Source organism: Octopus sinensis, unplaced genomic scaffold, assembly GCF_006345805.1.
Source record: "Octopus sinensis unplaced genomic scaffold, ASM634580v1 Contig18959, whole genome shotgun sequence".
NCBI lineage: Eukaryota > Metazoa > Mollusca > Cephalopoda > Octopoda > Octopodidae > Octopus > Octopus sinensis.
The window spans coordinates 317,129-337,310 of NW_021836134.1; the positions used below are offsets into that span (position 1 = coordinate 317,129).

General features: G+C 37.5%; 1 protein-coding gene across 1 annotated transcript; it reads right to left on the reverse strand.

Moving 5' to 3' along the window:
* Positions 1-307: 307 nt before the first annotated feature.
* Positions 308-15,314, reverse strand: LOC115231940 (aminoacylase-1-like). Its single transcript, XM_029801823.1, has 4 exons — positions 15,222-15,314; positions 604-677; positions 479-537; positions 308-447 (listed from the first exon to the last, which is right to left on the reverse strand). Exons 1-4 carry the CDS (start codon positions 15,312-15,314, stop codon positions 308-310), a joined length of 366 nt encoding a protein of 121 aa, XP_029657683.1.
* Positions 15,315-20,182: the final 4,868 nt, after the last annotated feature.

Below are 20,182 nucleotides of genomic sequence, written 5' to 3' on the forward strand. Positions count from 1 at the left end.
CCTATGAAGACTAAAAAAAAAAAAAATTGGCAATTTGTTAATCTACATTTTGTTAATGATAAAATAGATTAAATAAAAACCAATTTTTGTAATAAAAAACTACATTTGCTGACTCATAAACGTATTTTTCAAATGAACTAAATATCTGTAGAAATTTTTTTTCTTAAATAAAAATACATTAAATAGAAAAATGATAATGGTCAAATTCTTTTCATCATTAATTAATCATTTGTGGGTAATATTAAAAAAATTAAATATTAAATTATGGTTAGAAAAATCGAGATAATCAAATTAGAATTAAATTAGATTAAGTTGATATTTTTTGGAGAATGATCTGATAAATATCAATTCCTCGCAAAAACGTATCAACATTTAGATACTCATCATGGTCATGAGGAAGCACAGGAGTGTTATTCATCGGGGAAAAGTTGAGAACTGGAATTCCAGTCTATGTATTGTTAGATTTAATAATGTACTCCACGAAGATATCTTGCATCAGTTCCTGCCGGAAAAATCATGACCTGTGTTTCCAGTTCACTAAAGTTTTTTATCAAAAATTTAAAATTGAAATATAATTTAACTCAATTATTGATTAAAACTCACAGTTCATCAATAGCAGAAAAAAACGATTTACAAAACGGGGAATCAAGGGACGAAGGTTGAATTTGTTCACTATCCTGTCAAATATTACAAAAATTCAAATAAAACATAAATTTATTGATAAAAATCTCATTTTTTTCAGCTTCAGGAAAAACCTGATCACAAATTTCAGTAAAACTTGTGGTTGAAGGTAATCGTAAATCAAATGCTTCAAATAGCTTAAATAAGAAAAAAAACTGGCAGAAAGAGTGGCCGGGATAACGTTTGTCTGTACGCCGCCTTCAAGAACAGTTAAATTGACAGTTGTTACATCTCCCAGTTTCATCCCGGGATTTCTAAAATTAACAGTTTCATAACAACTCTTCAAGTTTTCGTCTTTCATTATTGCGGAAAGATTGTACTGCAGCGAGACAGTTTGCCTATAATTTAAAACCTAAAATTTATTACCATCTTCTCTCCTGCAGTGTTCTCCAAAAAAGTGACCCATGGCCTGGGTTTCCATGACACGTCAATTTGAATGCTATAAATCATTCAAGTCAAAAAAAATCAAACGCATTACAGTTCTTTCGCCATAAAAAACTGAAAACGTTGCATTTGGGGATGCAATTCCTACAACTCTTAGTGACATAATAAAACACCTTCATCAAGGGCAAAACCAATGTTGAGAGATTTAAAATACTCACTCTTCACAAACGTCGCCATTCCGGTCAGTCCACCGATTTCCTCATCTGATAACAATAAAATAAAAATTATAAACCTGGTACTACGCTGACGTATATAGTTCGGCGGGAAACATAACCTTCTTCGATGAGTTTTCTGATTGCTTCTAAATATCTGACGTCAGTAAATTAAAAAATACTGAATTGTGACACATTTCATATCCTAACCACATTTATAATATATTTAAACCTGACTTCCACGTGCATAGATGTTCCCATTATTGTCCATTTCTGCACCAAATGGATCAAATGTCCACTTCTCCTTAAAATATTTGAATTTACACATAAATACTCTGTACACTGGAACAACGTCCATGTGGGAATTCAGTAAAATTGATTCCGCTTCAGGGTCGTTCCCTTGCCACTTTATTACAAGAATCAGCTTTGTTGGATAAAATTCCAAAACGGTAGGCTGAAGCCCTATTCCAAGGGCTAAATCAGAGAGAAATTTAACCGCAGGACCTAAAAATGCTTTTTATTTAATAGAATGTCACCATAATCAGGATCTGGTTGGACTGTTGGAAATCGCAGATATTCACGGAATGCGTCGACCATTTGATTAATAATTTATAACAAATTATGAACTTATATTATGATTAAAACAATTTAATATAAGTTAATTTATTTGTCAAAAAGTTAAAAAACAAACAAAACTCAACAGGTTTTAAGCTGACTAATCATTATAATCAATTGGAATTTTTGGGATTAGTTTATTAATTTTGTTTTTCATTGAAGTCCTTTACTTTGTCATTTAACTCTAGTCTCACTATCTTGTAGGAGCTTGGTGTCAATTAAGGATCATGTAGCTTTTAACACCAAATAAAGCGTTCGGCTCCCACATGGAAAATATCTTTATGCAAAAGCAATTGAACAAGTTAGTAAAAGAACAAGAGACTAAATAAAATGAAAAGCTGTAATTAACTTTTATGATTAATAAATTTCCTGCCAAACATTTTTTTATGTTAAAACGACATAAATAAAGTTCATTTGTAAAAAAGTAACTTATGTGTAAATCTACGCTGAAGTAAATAATAAGAGAAAACATAGAATGCTGGGCTTAGAACGAGAATCAGACGTTTAGAGTCTTCCACCATTTATCACCTCTATCGGGAAACAAAAATCCTGCCTATTGCTGACCATCTTGAAATGCACGGGCTCCAAGTTCTAGATCAGGGGTCTCCAAACTTTTGACAACGCGGGCCGGATAGAATATTTGGTAGATGACCGTGGGCCATAGTGTAAAATCAATTAGATTAATAATGCTCCTAATTTTTTAACTACGACTAAGAAGACAGAATAACAAAAAAGATTTAAACATTAGCTTTTAATGAGAATGATGAAACTGATTTCGTTTTATATATTTTATTGTAATAAGGCGTCAAGTCTGTTGTCCCGATTATCAAAAGCAACTTTAAGTGCTCATCCGACAAGTTTGCTCGATATTTGGATTTTACATATTTCATTCTTGAAAATGTTTGTTCACAAATGTATGTTGTATCGAAAGTAGATATAAATCCCCATGCGTATCGTTTCAAAATTGGAAACTTATTAGAATTTAAATATTTATAAAATTGAATAATATTCTGTTTTTCATATTTATCTTTCAGAATATTATCTGATTGGAGTTCAATTATTTAAGTTGAAGATAACTTAAATAGTTTCGGCTTCGCATTGAAAAGGATTTTCAAATAACCTTTAATGAATGAAACTATAAAAAAAACCTTATCTCATCGCTTCTCTTGTCAAGGTCAGAAAATCGTTCAAGAAATTGTTTCTTCAAATCCTTAATTATTTGGGTACCAAATTCGACAGGAAATTCACAAACGTTTTCTTTACAGAAATTTTCGCAAAATGCGAAATGAACATAGTTTTTATTTTTGAGTTGTTTTCCAAAAAGCACTAGTTTTTACTTGAATGCCTTGACATGTGTGAATAAATCACAAATAAGAGCATATTCACCTTCAAAACTAAAATATAATAAATTAACCTTGCAAATTGAGATTTAATTCATTCATATGGCCTGTAATGTCCACGAAAAAAGCCAATCTACAAAGCCATTCTGTGTCTGACAAAAGTGGTTCTTTTCGGTTTTTCTTTATGAGAAACAAATCTATTTCCTTTCTTATTGCCAAAAAAAGATATTTACAACAGCCGGGCCGGATTAAATCACATGGCGGGCCGGGGTTTGGAGACCCCTGTTCTAGATGAATCCTCGACTGCTTATAACCAGGCTCGTAATATTCTCAAATCTCCCAACAAAAGAAAATTATGTGCTACCTGTGCTGATTTGGAAAAAATTTTGTTGAAAATCTCGTTGGGAAATAGAGGAAAAAAAGATCAGCATTAATACCTGACTTTATCTCCATGAGGGCCACCCAGAGAAAATCATAAAAAATACTCCAAGAATCAATTGGAGGATCTCCATCTTAAATCGAAAACGACGACTAAAAAAACGTTTAAAAATTTACTGGAACTGGTGGCGCTCTTTATGGAGGACAGCCACCAAAACTTGACGAGATGAGCGTTTTTACGCTTATCAACCCCCGGTCAATTCGGAACGGGCTACAGAGCTAAGCTACTTGGTTAGATCGGTAAACATATTGGTTGTTAATAAAACAAAGCTTAAGGAAAAGCAGCATCACAAAATCCATGGTTTTCAGTCGATTGATATCCCATGGCGACCTGACATTATAAAGACAATCTAATGGTGAGGGACTTGAAAATCGTTGAAGAAATTTGGCGAACTAATTGCATTGAAACTACTAACATTCCTTGGATGGATATCTGTAGGAGCTATGTACTCCAAAGCAATAAAGAATTAACCAAATCTTATTGAAGAATTTTTCCAAAACAATGATGGAGGAATTCTAATAGCAGACCTTAACGCAAAACACACATCGTACTGGTGTGCTAATACAAATTCGGACGGTCATATACTCCTCAGATTATCGAAGAACTGCGGCTTTAGTGTTTTGACCTTACAAGAACCAAACCATTTCTCTTGTTATGGGGAGGATTGTATTGAAGTTTTTCTTGTATCGGCTGATCTTGTTCATCAATGCAGCATACCAAGAATTTAGATAAACATTGGTAGTGATCACCTACCTCAATCTTTATGTATGCAAACATCATCTACGATATGCGAAGATCTTTTCATCGGATATGATACGTCTCGGACAATCTGGTCTGACTTCGAGATATCAATGAAAATGCATTTGATACCGTATCCAATAGAAAACATCTCCTCAAATATAAAAATTGAAAAACTCGATAAAATTCTCAGAGAAGCTAAACTGGATTTTCTCCAAAAATCTTCGGTCAGAAAATACATCATGTCAAATAGTAACAGAAAAACCCGGATTGACGAATCTTTGGGAAAACTTATAAAATGGAAGGGAAACCTTGAAAAGAAGCTAAGACGATCCATTGACACCATATATTGCATTCGTCTTCGGGATAAGATTCGTACCGTGAAAACAGAGATAAATGATGTCGCAAAAATCATTCAGACCTTGCTATGAAGAGACAATGCTAAAAACTGAATAAGAAAAACCCTCATTTTTGGAAGGTTTTCAACAGACTAAGTAATATGGAAAACAAAGGAGAAGAGATCCGACTAAAAACAACTGAAGGAATAACTATCCCGCTAGGATCCTAAAAACTAGGATCCTAGAAAATGAGAAATTTCTGAAATCGTTATTTATTTTCAGGATTAAGATCTATTCGTAAATTGATTAGAATACAGCGAATTGCCAGATCAGTAGCTGCGAGCAATTGGTCACATTACTTCGTTTTTCTTGACGTTGATATTTCTATCCTCCAGAACTCCCTGGTAAAGTTGCCCAACGCAGTCATACAGACATTTTGTATCTTTCACATAGTGCAAGTTGGTCTGAGATTTTTCTGAGTCCCTCTTGAAGCAAAAAACATCGACCATATATTGCTTTGTCGAATTCTGCAGTCGAGAAGACGGAGAATATGTGATGGCCCAATTAAGCAACATTGAATTATACGGCAAGAAAATACGAATAAAATGGGCAGCCGTGCCAAACAAGCAAGACACAAGCAGTAATGAACTATTCTTCACCCACAGAACATTTTCACATATTCGTGGGGGATATCAGTCCAGATATCGACAACGAAGCACTCCGTAGGGCATTTGCTCAGTTCGGGGAGATATCGTAATGGAGGTGTGACATGGCAGGGACTGCAAGGTCGTGGTTGATCCAGTCACACAAGTTTCGAAGGGATATGGGTTCATCTCCTTCATTCACGAAGAGGATGCTTCCCGTGCTATTCTCCAAATGAATTCTCAGTGGCTTGGGAGTCGGCCAATTAGGACTAATTGGGCCTCACGGAAAGTGTGTCCCACAAAGGACCGTTCTTATAGACAAATATCAGCTCAGACAACTCAGACTAATTCGACTGTCTATGTGGGGGGACTGCCTCCTGGACTTGTTTCGGAAGACACGCTTAGAGCTGTTTTTTCCCATTTTGGGCAGATTCTTACAATTAGAGTGTTTGTCCAAAAGGGATATGCTTTTATTCAGTTGTATTTGGTGTTTTGATGGCAGATTTGATCGGAAGGAGAGTGCTGTTCAGGCTATTCATTCTGCACATTCACTTTCCATTGGTGGCTTTCCTCTCAGGTGTTCTTGGGGGAAGGAATTTTATTAACATTTATTAACTTTGCATGTACCTATACGATATGAGTTATGTGAATAAGTATTGAGGAAATAGGCTTGTTTGTACTAAGTGAATACTGGTTTTTAGTTTATTAGACTTATTGGTTCATAGGGATAGGCAGGTAATCAGATTATTATGGAATAGAATGACTAAGTAGACTAATAAAAAGCGATATACAACTGGAGAGCCAATGCCACTGATTGGGAGTAACTACATATAATTATATACCTTTAACACTAGCAATAAATTGATGTGTTATCAGAATACTATGTAAGGTAGGAATTACCACATAAGACAATTTTGCGAATAGGCGTATAAAAAAGTTATGCCACTACAGACAGTACACAAACGACAGATGGAAGAACCGGTGGCCGAATAACAAAGCTTTCCTGGGTTCGAATCCCAAGACCACAACTTTTAAGAATTTAAATTTAAAAAACGAAAAAAGTAATTTAAAGTTGGAATTTAGTCTTGGAATGAACATCGTCAATGATAGAAGCAATACTCTCGTCAGATAATTTATCAGAAAGACTGACATATCAAAAACACAGAAACCTCGGAATCAACGCTTTGGCCTGAGAGACTGTAGAAGGGGCCAAATTAGCCAACTGAGCTCGCTCGAATTTATGCAATTCAGGTTTTCCCAAGGCTCTACTCATTCAGAGATCCCCGATAACCTGCGGACAGCACTGACTGTTTCCTTTGTCTTGAAGCGACTGAATAAATTGCAGTAATCGAGTGTAGATCGGAAGACTTCGGAGATCTCGAGAGCATCGTCATCCTGGTTATTGGCATCTTCACTGAAGGAGTATAAGGACAAGTCATACCGATGTTGTAAGAGGATCCTTACTTCTGAAATTAAGATTGTTTCGGCGTCTTCAAAGTCTATGTTTGTTAGGAGAGTTAAATTTTATATAAAGCCGTCGGTAAAGCATAAATAATCGCTATTTTCTTCTTGTTCGGGTGGCCTCATAAGAATCAAAACTATTTATTTATTTATTTAATTTAATAATGTTATAATTATTTAAATTAAGTAATATTTGTATTATTAATTTAATTAAATAATTTAAAAATTACATTTATATTAATAGGAAATTATTATTTAAACGATCATGTATTTTGTTATTATAACATGAAAATATTAAATTTAAAAATTAAGTTTTTTAATTTTTTCAACTATTATCTAATATTTAAATGGTTTTTATTTTATTTAAAAATTAAATTTATTTGTTTTAATTATTTAATCTTGTGGTGTTTATTCAATTTACAAAGTCAGCCACCCAAACATGTACAACTCAGAGGAGTGCTCAGAACTGGTTGCGAATTCTCCCAAAAAAAGACAGAATAAAGAACAACTACAATGTTTGGTGGACATTGACCGCCCAATTTATACAATTCTATCCCTCCTTCGAAGTGAGACTGGTCACCCCCTGAAAGACTATTCTATCCACGTCCAAGACGCCCTGATTGTACTAAAATTTTAATTTATCTAAGAATGACACAAATTCGGCAGTCTCCTCTCTTTGTGTGAACCACAATGGGCCGGTCGAAGTGCTGGTCGAAGTTCAGCATGGTTTTATTATTTATAAATAACTCAGAATTGAGATCTGTAAACGTGTTGGACGTTGTTTCAGTGAGGCAGAACAGAGGAGTGCAGTTGTGGCAGTTTTTGTTGGATATGCTGACAGACTATCGATGTTTGGAGGTCATTCGGTGGGTGGGGGACAACGGAGAGTTCAAATTAGTCAATCCTGAGGTGGTTGCTCATTTGTGGGGGGTCAGGAAGAACAGAGGAACTATGACTTATAGCAAACTGAGTCGTGCTTTGCGTTATTACTATCAAGGGGACATGCTTGCTAAGGTTGGTCTTTCTATTTTTAGGGTTAGGTCACTGGGAAGAGGTTTGTTTATAGATTTGTGTGTGATTTGAAGACAGTTGTGGGGTATTCTTCTGCTGAGTTAAGTCTTCTTGTTAATTCTGTTGAATAATTGCTTTGATTGAATAAATATTTGATTTTTGTTGTTTATTGTGCATGTTATTTTTCTTGCATGTCGTGGCTTCGGGGAATTCGGGGAAAGAGCTATTCTAGATGAAGATAAATAATTGAAGGGATAAAAAACTCTGGTGAGTATTCCACGTTCAATAATAATTTCTAAGTAGTGTGTTTTTAAATTTGGAATAGAAATTTCTCATTTTCTAGGATTTTAGTTTCTAGTTGAATTAAAAGCTTTCCTCTTATGAATTCATGCTCAAGATAATTTGTGGATATTTTGCTCTGTTTACACGTGTATTGATCAGTCCTTGTTCTTTCCAACATTGAGGTGTCTTTTAGAACATAGTACTGAAATAATAAATTGTATGTTTAGCAGATTTGGAAATTATCTAATTCACACATTCAAGTTCATAAAATATTAAATATTGGAAATTTAGTTTCAGCTACTATTTTTTCAACATAAGTTTTTATATTTTTTTGTGGAAAGATTTTTATTAACTCCGTCTCTATTGTCACTTGGAACAATTTCCTTTGGTGATTAATGATCAAATGTTGACGAGTACGGTTTGCACCCCCTCGCTTGCCGGCGAAGTGCCGGTCGCGACCCCTGTCACAGTGAACTCAACTCGATCATACAGAGAGCATTCGCCTCAGCTGGCATCCCGTCAATCCTTGAACCTGTTGGACTGGATAGAGGGGATGGCAAACGCCCAGACGGGTTGTCCACCTTCCCATACGAGCAGGGGAAATCCCTTATTTGGGATTCTACCTGTTCGGACACGTTCTCGCTTGGAAATCTCGCTCAGTCCGCCGCCAATCCTGGGCACGCTTCGAGGCAGGCCGAGGACCGAAAGATTCTCAAGTACGGCCATCTTTCCAACTCGCTGTTCTTTACTTCAATTGCCGTGGAGTCCTCCGGGATTTTCGGCCCCAAGACACTCCGCTTCCTTCGCTCGCTCGGCCGACGGATTTCAAGGACTAGCCACGATCCAAGAGAGTATTCTTGGCTCCTGGAACGTCTGTCGATTGCTGTGATCCGAGGGAACGGCTTCGCCATTCGCGAGGCTGGCCGGGTGTCTCGTGAGGCCAGTAATTAGCTTAGCTATCTTTTCACGTCCTTATTAATTTTTTTGGGAAAAAAAATGATCAAATTAGGAATGCAAAGTCATGTGGACAGTATATAATACACATTATTTGGGAACATTCTTCAAATCATTAAAGGTAAACAAATGTGTGTAGTAAGTGAGTACCATTAGTAGTCCAACTCTGTCCCAATAACTGGTTATCCAGCATGCGGTCTGTTCAGGACTTCTAAGTGAATACTCAAAAAGTATTAGACAGGAGAGTACTTCCCGACATGAAGACGAGGGACTTGATTAAGTTAATTTCCTAAAATATTGTATTGCCTAAGGAAATGAAAAACTATGATCAACCTCTTTTAGCCAGATATTTAGTACTAGCTCAGCAGTTCGCTTCGCTCACTGCGAGCTAGCTCCTGCGGAGGCCCTGCTCGCTACGCTCGCAGTTTCCTTAAATAACTATAAATTTATGTAGATATATAAATGCGACCTGCTTTGATATAACCTTATTCTAAGGCCTGTGGATAAACGATGTTTGCAGTCCGTCCATCCTTGGCAAATATAAATAAATTTTCTCTTCTACCTACCCTTGAGCACCCCACATACAGCTGGCCATGTGAAAAGCACTCGTTCTCTAAAAATAAGCCTACTACCTTTAAAGACTGTCCCTGGGCCTTGTTTATTGTCATAGCAAAACTTATCTTCAGCGGAAATTGTAGTCTCTTAAATCTAAAAGGTAATTCTTCCGAAATCAGAGGTATTCGTGGGATATAAACATCCTCACCTCTGTAATTACCTGTTAATATTGTCGCTTCTATTACGTTAGCCATCAAATTCTTGATAACCAACCTTGTACCATTGCATAATTTAGGTGGCGCAAGATTGCGGAGTAACACAACCGGTACACCTATTTTTAATTTCAATAGATGATTCGGCATTCCAGATGGATCTAAGGAATTTAAAAATTCTACAGGATATTCGCAGGCCCTTTCATGGTCCATAATAACGTCGACCGATTTATATATTCTTTCTCTGCCAGGGATTTTCATTAATAAATCTAAATTTATATTAAGTACCTCATCATTAAGTGGAGCTAATATAGCTCGTTCACGCAGCCAGTCGAAATTCACGTAGTGTTCAGATAGTTCGGAATAGACGGCATTCAATAATTCTTCTGCTGTTTCTACGAAAATACATAATTCTTCCGGTAGCCTAATTTTCTGGTCTTGCATTTCTGAAGTGATTGCCCCATTTCCAATATCTAGAAGGATTTGTGGGAATATGCTATTAACGCCTTGTAAATGTGCACGTACATTTACATCTAAGCTTACCTTTTTCACGTGTGTCCACAAATATGACGATTTGAGGCAGGCATTCAATTCATCCGCAGGCGGCCCTCTTTGAATAATTGGCAGCGTCTGTCTAAAATCACCTGCCAATACAACTATTGCTCCCCCAAATAAATGGTCGCTACAATTCTTGATATCTCTATATGTTCGATCAACTGCTTCGAATGCGCCTTTATGAGCCATCGTACATTCATCCCAAACAATTAACCTAGAATGCATAATTCTATTACCCGTAGTTGAATTTTTTTTTACATTACAAACCGGTTCAGTAGTATATGAGAGATTCAACGGAATGTTGAATGTCGAATGTGCGGTTCGACCGCCATCTAAAAGAGTTGCAGCAATTCCAGAAGATGCAACTGCTAAAGCTAGTTTATTTTCGCTTCTGACCTTAGCTAATAATAGATTTAGAAGATAGGTCTTACCTGTTCCACCCGGTGCATCAATAAAAATGATAGAACCGTTTTCTTCTTGGATGACTCGATTAATTTCTCTGTATACCTCCAACTGGCCAGTGGTTAAGCTTTGTTCTCTTTCTTCCACTATTGTTCGAAGTTCTTCTAAATTATAATGCTCATCAAATGAATTAATATTATGAATATCGCTGATTATAAAACCAAATTCACCTATACTCTTACCAACGATAGATATTAGCAATCTATCTATCATGATTAATCCAATGTTGAAAATCTCTGCATCGAAACTCAATCTATTCTTCTCTCTTAATATATCTTCACACATGCTTTCTCGGTGACCTTCCCACAGTTGTTGTGGATTTGCTAACCCACAATGGGCTAGCATCAAAGTAAATAAATACCTTAGTCGCGATGGGGAATCTGCAAGTTCAGCTTCTGTTAAAGTCTGATTCCAGTGATTATCATCCTCTAAAAGACCTAATTTAAAACAGGCTTCTCTGTATGTTTCGCAGAGTACTCCATCTACAGTCCGTAGATCAGTGAAAGATTCTGGCCCTCGTACGGTGTGCAAAAGTAACCTAACACAATAACATTCAAAATTATTTGGATGCACTGTATATACTCTACCCAATGCATCTGCACTTACAATTCCTGAATGTCCATTTACTGGATTTCCTCTTATCCTTCTCTTAAATCTCTTCCCCGCGACATCCCATGTATAATATCTAGGAACATCAACATAATATATAGTCTTTGCAAATTGATCTGTACGACATAATTCGAAGAATGCCATCAGAGTTGAATTTCTTGCATTTGTAACTTGATTGCGTGCATTCTGCTCTGTGAAATAAATTCTTTGCCCATTTTCCAGGTGAACCCCTAAATGCATAACCAATGGATATCTTTCATGAATCGGATATCCAAAAATTCTCCATGCTCCTTCATTACTGCAGATATAGCGTCCATGTTGATAAAAAGTTGGCTCATCACGTTGCTCTATTGAAAAGATTGCCTGATCTGACCCTTTATTAATGTACTTACATACATATTTAATTGATCTAATTGAATTACAAAATTCCACATTGATATGTGCATCAAAAATCTTACTTAATAGTGGATTATAAGGCACTATCCATCTGTTATCAACTGTTATTTCATTTTCTTTTCCTTCGTGGAGGGTTGCAGTATATCCTCCTTCAGCTGCTCCCCTTCTCTGGTAAAATGGAAATCCATTTTCACCTGTTTGCGTGTTAATTATTAAGTTTTTTGGGTACCCTTTAGAACACTTACCATCTTGCATACACGGTGATGATCTGTTATATATGCCACACGGACCATGTATCATATTTCTTTTGATGATCTCGTATAATTCTCTATCTTCATTTGGATTTGGCAATTCTGCCCGTATGCAATCGTCTATCTCTGTAGGCCTAATTTTAGTTACTAACCATACTAATATATGTATATGTGGTAAACCTCTTTTTTGCCACTCTACTGTATACATGTGGCATCTTGTCTTCCCAAAAATCTGTCCCTTGCATAGAAGATCAATCATCTTATCGACTTTTTGTTTAAAAACACGTGCTATGATGTCTTGTCTATACTCGACCTTTTGTCCTACAAATATGTTATCACTAATTTCTGGCCATTTCGGATTACACGTAAAAGTGATAAACAGATCCGGAGTTCCGTAATTTCTAACGTATGTCATAGCATCTTGAGTTCGCTCATGCATATATCTTGGTCCTCCCGTGAATGACGAAGGCAAAATAACCATTTGACCTACATTAGACACATTACCGTCATTCATTATGGCATCTCTTAGATGTATATACTCTTCTGCTCTCAGTTTCCGCTGATTCAACCGAATGTAGAGAAGTCTCTCTGCCTCTATTTTCGCATACATATCTACAATAAACTGATTAAATAACTGGCCTGTACGATGTAGAATGTTGAATTCCTGCTCTCTTATCATCAACCTATAAGAATAAAATTCCATACAACTGGTTTTTTTAGTAGTAGTTAAACCAGTCGACGGATTAAAATGCATTACCTTAAAATTGTACCCATCCTCTCCTCTCGGAAATAATAATGGGTACTGAAGTGCATCATATGACCGATGTGTCTCTGAAATTCTCATTAATCCAGTGGATCTCTTGTTTATTATTATGTCTCTCGAGTCATAGTGTTGACCTACTATTAGAATTCCAACCTGGTTTGACGTTGGTGCGTTGTATCGACGGCTATGTTCATTTGCAGGTGTCCTATCTGCATGTATAATTACCTTACAATCTTCATCTGCTGTGGATCTCAGAACAGATCTAAAAGATGAAATATACGTGTTGCACATTTGCAACATATTTTGCAACGAACTAATAATGTTGCCTCGTAGTCTTGAATCTGCTAGACATCTTCGGTTAGATTGTTCTTCGTGATTATCTATAAAGTAAATTTGTAAAAATTTAAAATCCTCGCCTTCACTTGGAAGGAGTGAACCCATCCTGTGATACACTTGCCCAAGTACCTTAAATGTGGGCATATAGCCCGTCGGATTGAAATTTCCACTTGTACCAAAAGATGTCATCTGAAAAACATTATTGTACCTGCGAATATTATCAACGAAGTGCCTAGATGATGGTGTATCATTCCTCAACAGTGTTAAAAGAGGCTCAGGAGGCGGGTCTAAAACTGGTAAACGTACCTTTCCGCGACTGCAGCACATTCCGATAGTTTCCCCCTTAAATTTCATAGCTAAACAAAAAGTACATATCTCCGTTAAAGCACCTACATTACCTAAATTTCTATACTCAATGCCCCTATTATAATTAAATCCAGTGTTTTCTAAACCAATAGAATTTGATACCCTACTATTCCTGCGTGAAACTCGTAGTCGATTTTCTGTCTGATGTTCATCCTGAGTTAGTTGGTTCCTCCTAACTGAATTTCTTCTTGTGTTCCGATCTCGTCGGCATTCCCTTTGTTGTTGTGACTCTTGTTCCCTACTAATAGCCGTTGCCATTCTATCTTGTTCTTGCCTATGTTCCCTCTGTTCTTGAGTCTCTTGTTCCCTACTAATAGCCGTTGCCATTCTATCTTGTTCTTGCCTATGTTCCCTCTGTTCTTGAGTCTCTTTTTCCCTACTAATAGCAGTTCCCATTCTATTTTGCTCTTGCCTATGTTCCCTTTGTTCTTCTGTCTCTTGTTCCCTACTAATAGCCGTTGCCATTCTATCTTGTTCTTGTCTATGTTCCCTTTGTTGTTGTGACTCTTGTTCCCTACTAATAGCCGTTGCCATTCTATCTTGTTCTTGCCTATGTTCCCTCTGTTCTTGAGTCTCTTGTTCCCTACTAATAGCCGTTGCCATTCTATCTTGTTCTTGCCTATGTTCCCTCTGTTCTTGAGTCTCTTTTTCCCTACTAATAGCAGTTCCCATTCTATTTTGCTCTTGCCTATGTTCCCTTTGTTCTTCTGTCTCTTGTTCCCTACTAATAGCCGTTGCCATTCTATCTTGTTCTTGTCTATGTTCCCTCTGTTCTTGTGACTCTTGTTCCCTACTAATAGCCGTTGCCATTCTATCTTGTTCTTGTCTATGTTCCCTCTGTTCTTGTGACTCTTGTTCCCTACTAATAGCCTTCCCCATTCTATCTTGTTCCTGCCTATGTTCCCTCTGTTCTTGTGACTCTTGTTCCCTACTAATAGCCTTCCCCATTCTATCTTGTTCTTGTCTATGTTCCCTCTGTTCTTGTGACTCTTGTTCCCTAGTAATAGCCTTCCCCATTCTATCTTGTTCTTTTCTGAAATTCCTCATATCATCGGTCTCTTGCCTCCTTCTTATAGTTGCTCTTAATCTGTTGCATTCTTGTCGATGTTCCTTTTGATCTTGTGACTCGGCTGCCCTTTTCATAGCCATGCGCAATCTATTCTTTTCTCGTCTAAAATTTGAGATCGAAAACGTCTCATTTGAACTATTTACTTTAATGTTAAATTTATTATCTAGACTAACACTCATATCATCGAAACTATATCGTTTAAATTATTATTTCCTACACTAACTTTTTTACGTTTCGTGCTACATAAATTATCTAAAACCTGTGTATTTTCCAAATATTCTTTGTTTCTCAATAGGTAATCCGTTTCCATACACTAAAAATAAATCTAATATTAATACCTCTTTACTGAAGTTATTTTCATCGAAACGGATCGATTGATGATCTTCTGACAACCGATGAGTAATCTTATTTTCTCTGACATTACATAAGCCTACACTACCTACATTTCCTGCACCTAGATTACCTACGCATGCACCTACACTACCTACACTCCCTGCGCCCACATTTCCTGCATTTCCTACACCTATATTACCTATGCCCGCACCTACATTACTTACACTCCCCCCAAGCTCAGTTTGTTCGTTTGTTTTAGCATCCACGATATCTTCGGTGAAACTCTCCATATTCTGACTACCCACCATACTAATCTTATTTTTTACGCCACGCAGTAATACATATTGAACATTTAACGCTCTTAAGCCTTGTCTTATCTTAATTGCTATCTGAAGTGGTTTGTCTAATCAAGGTCACTAAGCCTATTTCCGTAAACTGTAAAGGGCTCTTAAGCCTTATCTTAATTGCTATCTGAAGTGGTTTGTCTAATCAAGGTCACTAAGCTAAATTTCCGGAAACTGTAAAGGGCTCTTAAGCATTATCTTAATAGGCTGTTAAAAAATTGACAGGTTGTTAAAGATAAGTGAAAATAAGAATTAATCTAATTTTAATTCAAAGTAAATAATTTTTAAGTGAAAATAAGAATCAATTAAGAGATCCAGCTCGATCTGCGTGCTCGACGGGGCAGGGGTTAGAGCCCAGCAGTACGGTTGCTTCCGCGTTCCGCGCACGGTTTGTTGAAGTGTGCACACACGGCGGCAGACAAATTTTTAAAGTTTTTTTGTTATTTTCTTTTTTTTATTTTTAAAATTTTTTTTTTTATTTTATGAATTTTTTTTTGTGTGTTTTATTTTTTTTTATTTTTTGTTTTTTATTGTGTTTTTATTTTATTTTTTATATTTTTTTTCTTTTTTTGTGTTTTATTTTCTTTTTTTTATTTAAATTTTTTGTTTTATTTTTTAATTTTTTTCTTTTTTGGTGTTTTAGTTTCTTTTTTTATTTAAATTTTTTGTTTTATTTTTTAATTTTTTTCTTTTTTGGTGTTTTAGTTTCTTTTTTTATTTAAATTTTTTGTTTTATTTTTAATTTTTTTCTTTTTTGGTGTTTTAGTTTCTTTTTTTTATTTAAATTTTTTGTTTATTTTTAATTTTTTTCTTTTTTTGTGTTTATTTTCTTTTTTTTATTTTTTAACTTTTTTTTATTTTTTATTTTTTGTTTTTATTTTCTTAGTTTTTTTTTTTTTTGTGTTTTATTTTTTTTTTAACTTTTTTTTATTTTTTAATTTTTTTTTGTTTTTTTTCTTTTTTTTGATTTTTTTTGGGTTTTATTTTTTTTTTATTTTGTTTAAATTTTTTTATTTTATGTTTTAAATTTTTTTCTTTTTTTATTTTTTAACTTTTTTGTATTTTTTGATTTTTTTTTTAGAATAGAATAGAATAGAATAGTGTTTATTGAGCGAAAAGAAAAAGAAAAACAAGGAAGAAAAACATCGGCGGGGAGATAAAAACAAGGCACCGAAGTGTCTCTTTCCATGCGTATCCCCAATACTAGTCATGTTTGACGACAATTCTCCAAGACCATCCGGATCGTGGGCACAGAGGATTCTTGTGAGTCTTTTAGCCTTCCGTCAAGTTGTACTCCGTAAGCCAATTTCATAGCGAAACGTCTTGTCTTTTCCAACTGTTCGATCAGGTAGTCACTCTCCTCCGTACCGTACCAGCCCTCGTAGCCATATGTGAGGACTGGCTGCACACACGTTTTGTATACGTAGATGTACGTTTCCGGATCCAGATGGAACCTGGTTAAGCTTTTGAGGATCCTCACACTCCTCTTTCTCTGATTTGCTATATGCTCTACGTACGAGCCACGACAGTTAATGGTTGCTCCCAGGTAAGAAAGATTTTTTCTTTTCGAGAGATCCATCACATAGCTACTCATCGCATATGCACAAGACTCCGCATAGCGACTCCCTCTCCGCAACCATGAAATGGTGCTCTTCTCCGGTGCTAGGGTCAAACCCTTCTCTATAGTCCACATCTTTAGCGTTGCAATGTATGATTTCAGTCGTCTCCAAGACTGCGATATCCTTTTCGAGGTATCCATGACCAGGATATCGTCAGCATAGATAACGAGCTTGCCAGTACGTGTCGACGGCAGAGGAATGTCCGCCAAGAAGAGGTTGAACAGAAGTGGACTCAAGATAGATCCCTGCGGGACTCCCCTTCTAAGTTCCACACACCCCGATAGGCGGTTTCCACAGCGGACAAATGATTGTCTTCCTGACAAGAAGCTCTCCAGCCATCGATAGGTCTTTATCCCGGCTCCGATGTCATGGATTCTGGAGAGTAGGCCCAGGTGCCACACGCTATCGAAGGCTTTGGCCAGATCCAGACACACCACAGTTAGCCATGCTTCATTTCTGTCAGCACGGGATAATTGGTGCTCTAACTCCCTGAGGCAGTCCCCTGTGGATCTTCCTCCACGAAATCCCCATTGTTCAGGTAAAAGCAAATTTTGTGATTCTATATGACCAGAGAGTCTGTTAAAGACAATCTTTTCCATTGTCTTAGAGAAAGCACAAATGAGGCTAATTGGCCGGTAGTTCTGTGCCAGCAGTGTCGATTTACCAGATTTTGGAATCATTCGAACAATCGTATGCTTCCACGCCGATGGAAGGTGTCCGAACGTCCAGCTGGCGTGAAACAACATAGTCAATGCTCGTATCAAGATTTCAGGGGCCTTCTTTAACAACTTCGGAGGGATGTAGTCGAAGCCAGGCGCCTTGTTCTTCAACCCAGCAATTGCCCTTTCAACCTCTTCCTGTGTTATCGCCCCACATAATGGTCCCTCCGATAATTGCGAAGAGCCAAGCTTCTTCACAATTCGGTCATAAGTCCCTCGTGGAACGGTAGATTCGACCTCTTGAACCTTACTCAGTTGGTTCCTGAGTACTTCCGGGATACGATCAGAGGAGATATATTTCCCGTCTGGTTCTTTTAGTGAAATTTCAAATCCTTTGGCATCATTTCTGGTAAGGCGTTGATATGCTTTCCAGAAATTAGGGTTTCGCTTATCCAGTTTTCTGCATTCAGACCTCCATTTACTTTCGACCTCAGTCTTGGCCATTTTTGCAATAGTAGATTTTATCTTGTCGATCTCCAATTTCAGGCGGCATTTGATTGACTCAACCCGACATCTTCTCCTGCGATTTTCCAGGGTACCTTTCGTTCTGATCAGAGTGACAAGTTTCGAATTCATCCGCTTTTGCGTTCCTTTGGGTTTCCATACATTTTTTAATGCATAAACATCCAGGAATTTTATGATTGACGATCTAAGGTGATCATCGAGATTGTCAATATCATCTCTGCTTCTCAGAGGCTGGGACACGACATTTCGAAGAGAATCCCGCATATATGATTCGAATAAACTCCAGTTCATGTTCACGAGGTTGTAACCAATGAACAAGTCCTCCGTAACATTCATAGTCATCTTTATCAACATCGTTTGCGGCACGTGGTCAGAGCCAATGTCCGCTTCCAACCTCGGTATGTAACATAAAGGACTAATTGATGCCGAGCATAGAAAGAGACCCAAGCGATCAGCCCTGCCTCTGTCTGCATAATGATTCAGTTCTTCCGATGTAAAGACCGAAAAACCCAAGCTACTGGCCAAGTCCTCAAGGACAGTTCCATCCATATTCGTAGTTTCACATCCATAACTCACATTTTTGGCATTAAGATCTCCTGCTAGGATTGACAGGCAATTTTCCTCAAAGAACGTCCCAATAACGTTTGAATAGCGCCTTAGCGACTTTGAGTACATTCCCCCGACGGTTAGCCAGCCAGCAGTCGTGTGCAGCTCGAGCACAATAAGTTCACAGAGTGACTCCTCCACAATTCTGATGTTTCTTACCTTAAGGTTCGCCCTGTAGTAGACTGAGGTTCCTGTCCCCGCCACTGAGTTTATTTTCCATGGTATATTAATAGACTTATAGCCTTCGAATTCCACCCTCGTAGCTTCCTTCAGCTTAGTCTCATTGATAATCAATATGTGAGACTTCGCTGTGGCCAGCAGGAGCCTCAGCTCCGATGCCCGTCTCGCAAGCGAGCGGGCATTTAGAATTGTCAGAGCAAGGAATCCTTCCGACATGGGTGGCTGACCTCCCGTGGGAGCGCCACCTTTTTCGGTAAAGGGGGTCTGCCTGCTTTCCGTTTGCCACCGGTTTCAGCCGGCTCTGGAGGCGTCCCATCGTCCTCCAGCCGGGCTTCAGGGCTTGGCAGCTGAACTCCAGATTTTGCTACTGCAGTTTTCTTCACTGCTCTCGCCTTCGGGGCGGCGGGTTTTGTTTCTGGGCATGGGTCCGTTTGAATTCCCGTGTTAATGAAGCAGGTCTGACTTCCGGATTCGATCAAGTTCTTGACGATAACGTCAGTTTGAACACCAATATCGCATTTCGGATTAAGTAACTTCTTCGACCAAGACATTTGTATGCCAGACATTTGTATTGCATTTACACGATTTCTCTTAGTGGGAGTCACTTCCAGTTTCTTCTTTGTCGATTGTTTCGCCACCGGACAGCCCAACCAGTTCGCCCGGTGTCCATGTGATCCGCAGTTGATGCACGGGAGTTTGACGTGTGTTCCGATCGTACATTGGGTGCGATCGTGTGCATCACCACACAACAAACAGCGCACTGTCTCTTTACAGTATAACGAGATGTGTCCAAATTTGTAACATCGATAGCATTGCCTCTCGGGATTTTTGTACCAGGTAAAACGGATTTGGTTGAAGCCAATTTTAAGACCTAGGGTGATCAACGACTGTGCTTCGTTTCTGTCCTGGATAGTAAGCTTGCCAAGTGGCAGATTTTTCCCATTTTTACTAAATCTTTCCAGTTTGAACCCTGGGGATAGCACTTTCGACAAAAGCCTGTGTAGATCCTCGTTATCAACCCAAAAAGGTAGATTCCTCATCATTAAGGTCGAATCCCTGGGTGTTCGGTGCTCTATTGTGTGCCCATTGTCACCAAAAGGAAGCTTCATTTCCCAATCGTTTTTAAAAGACTCGAAATCCCGTTCCGAATTAAAGACAAGTTCGTATGAGCCATCAAAGCGACGGGAGATTCTCGCCTTGAGGGCAGTTTTCGAATTACAGATGATGTTGGCAACCTCAATTG

Bases quoted from the DNA above. Each gene is read 5' to 3' on its own strand.
- LOC115231940 (XM_029801823.1), bottom strand. From the start codon at position 15,314: ATGGTGGGTAGTCAGAATATGGAGAGTTTCACCGAAGATATCGTGGAT. The intron at 678-15,221 runs GTAGGTGCGGGC...AATATTTGACAG, and splicing joins TTGGGGGGAGTGTAAGTAAT to GATAGTGAACAAATTCAACC. The intron at 448-478 runs GAGTACATTATT...ACAATACATAGA, and splicing joins TGATGCAAGATATCTTCGTG to CTGGAATTCCAGTTCTCAAC.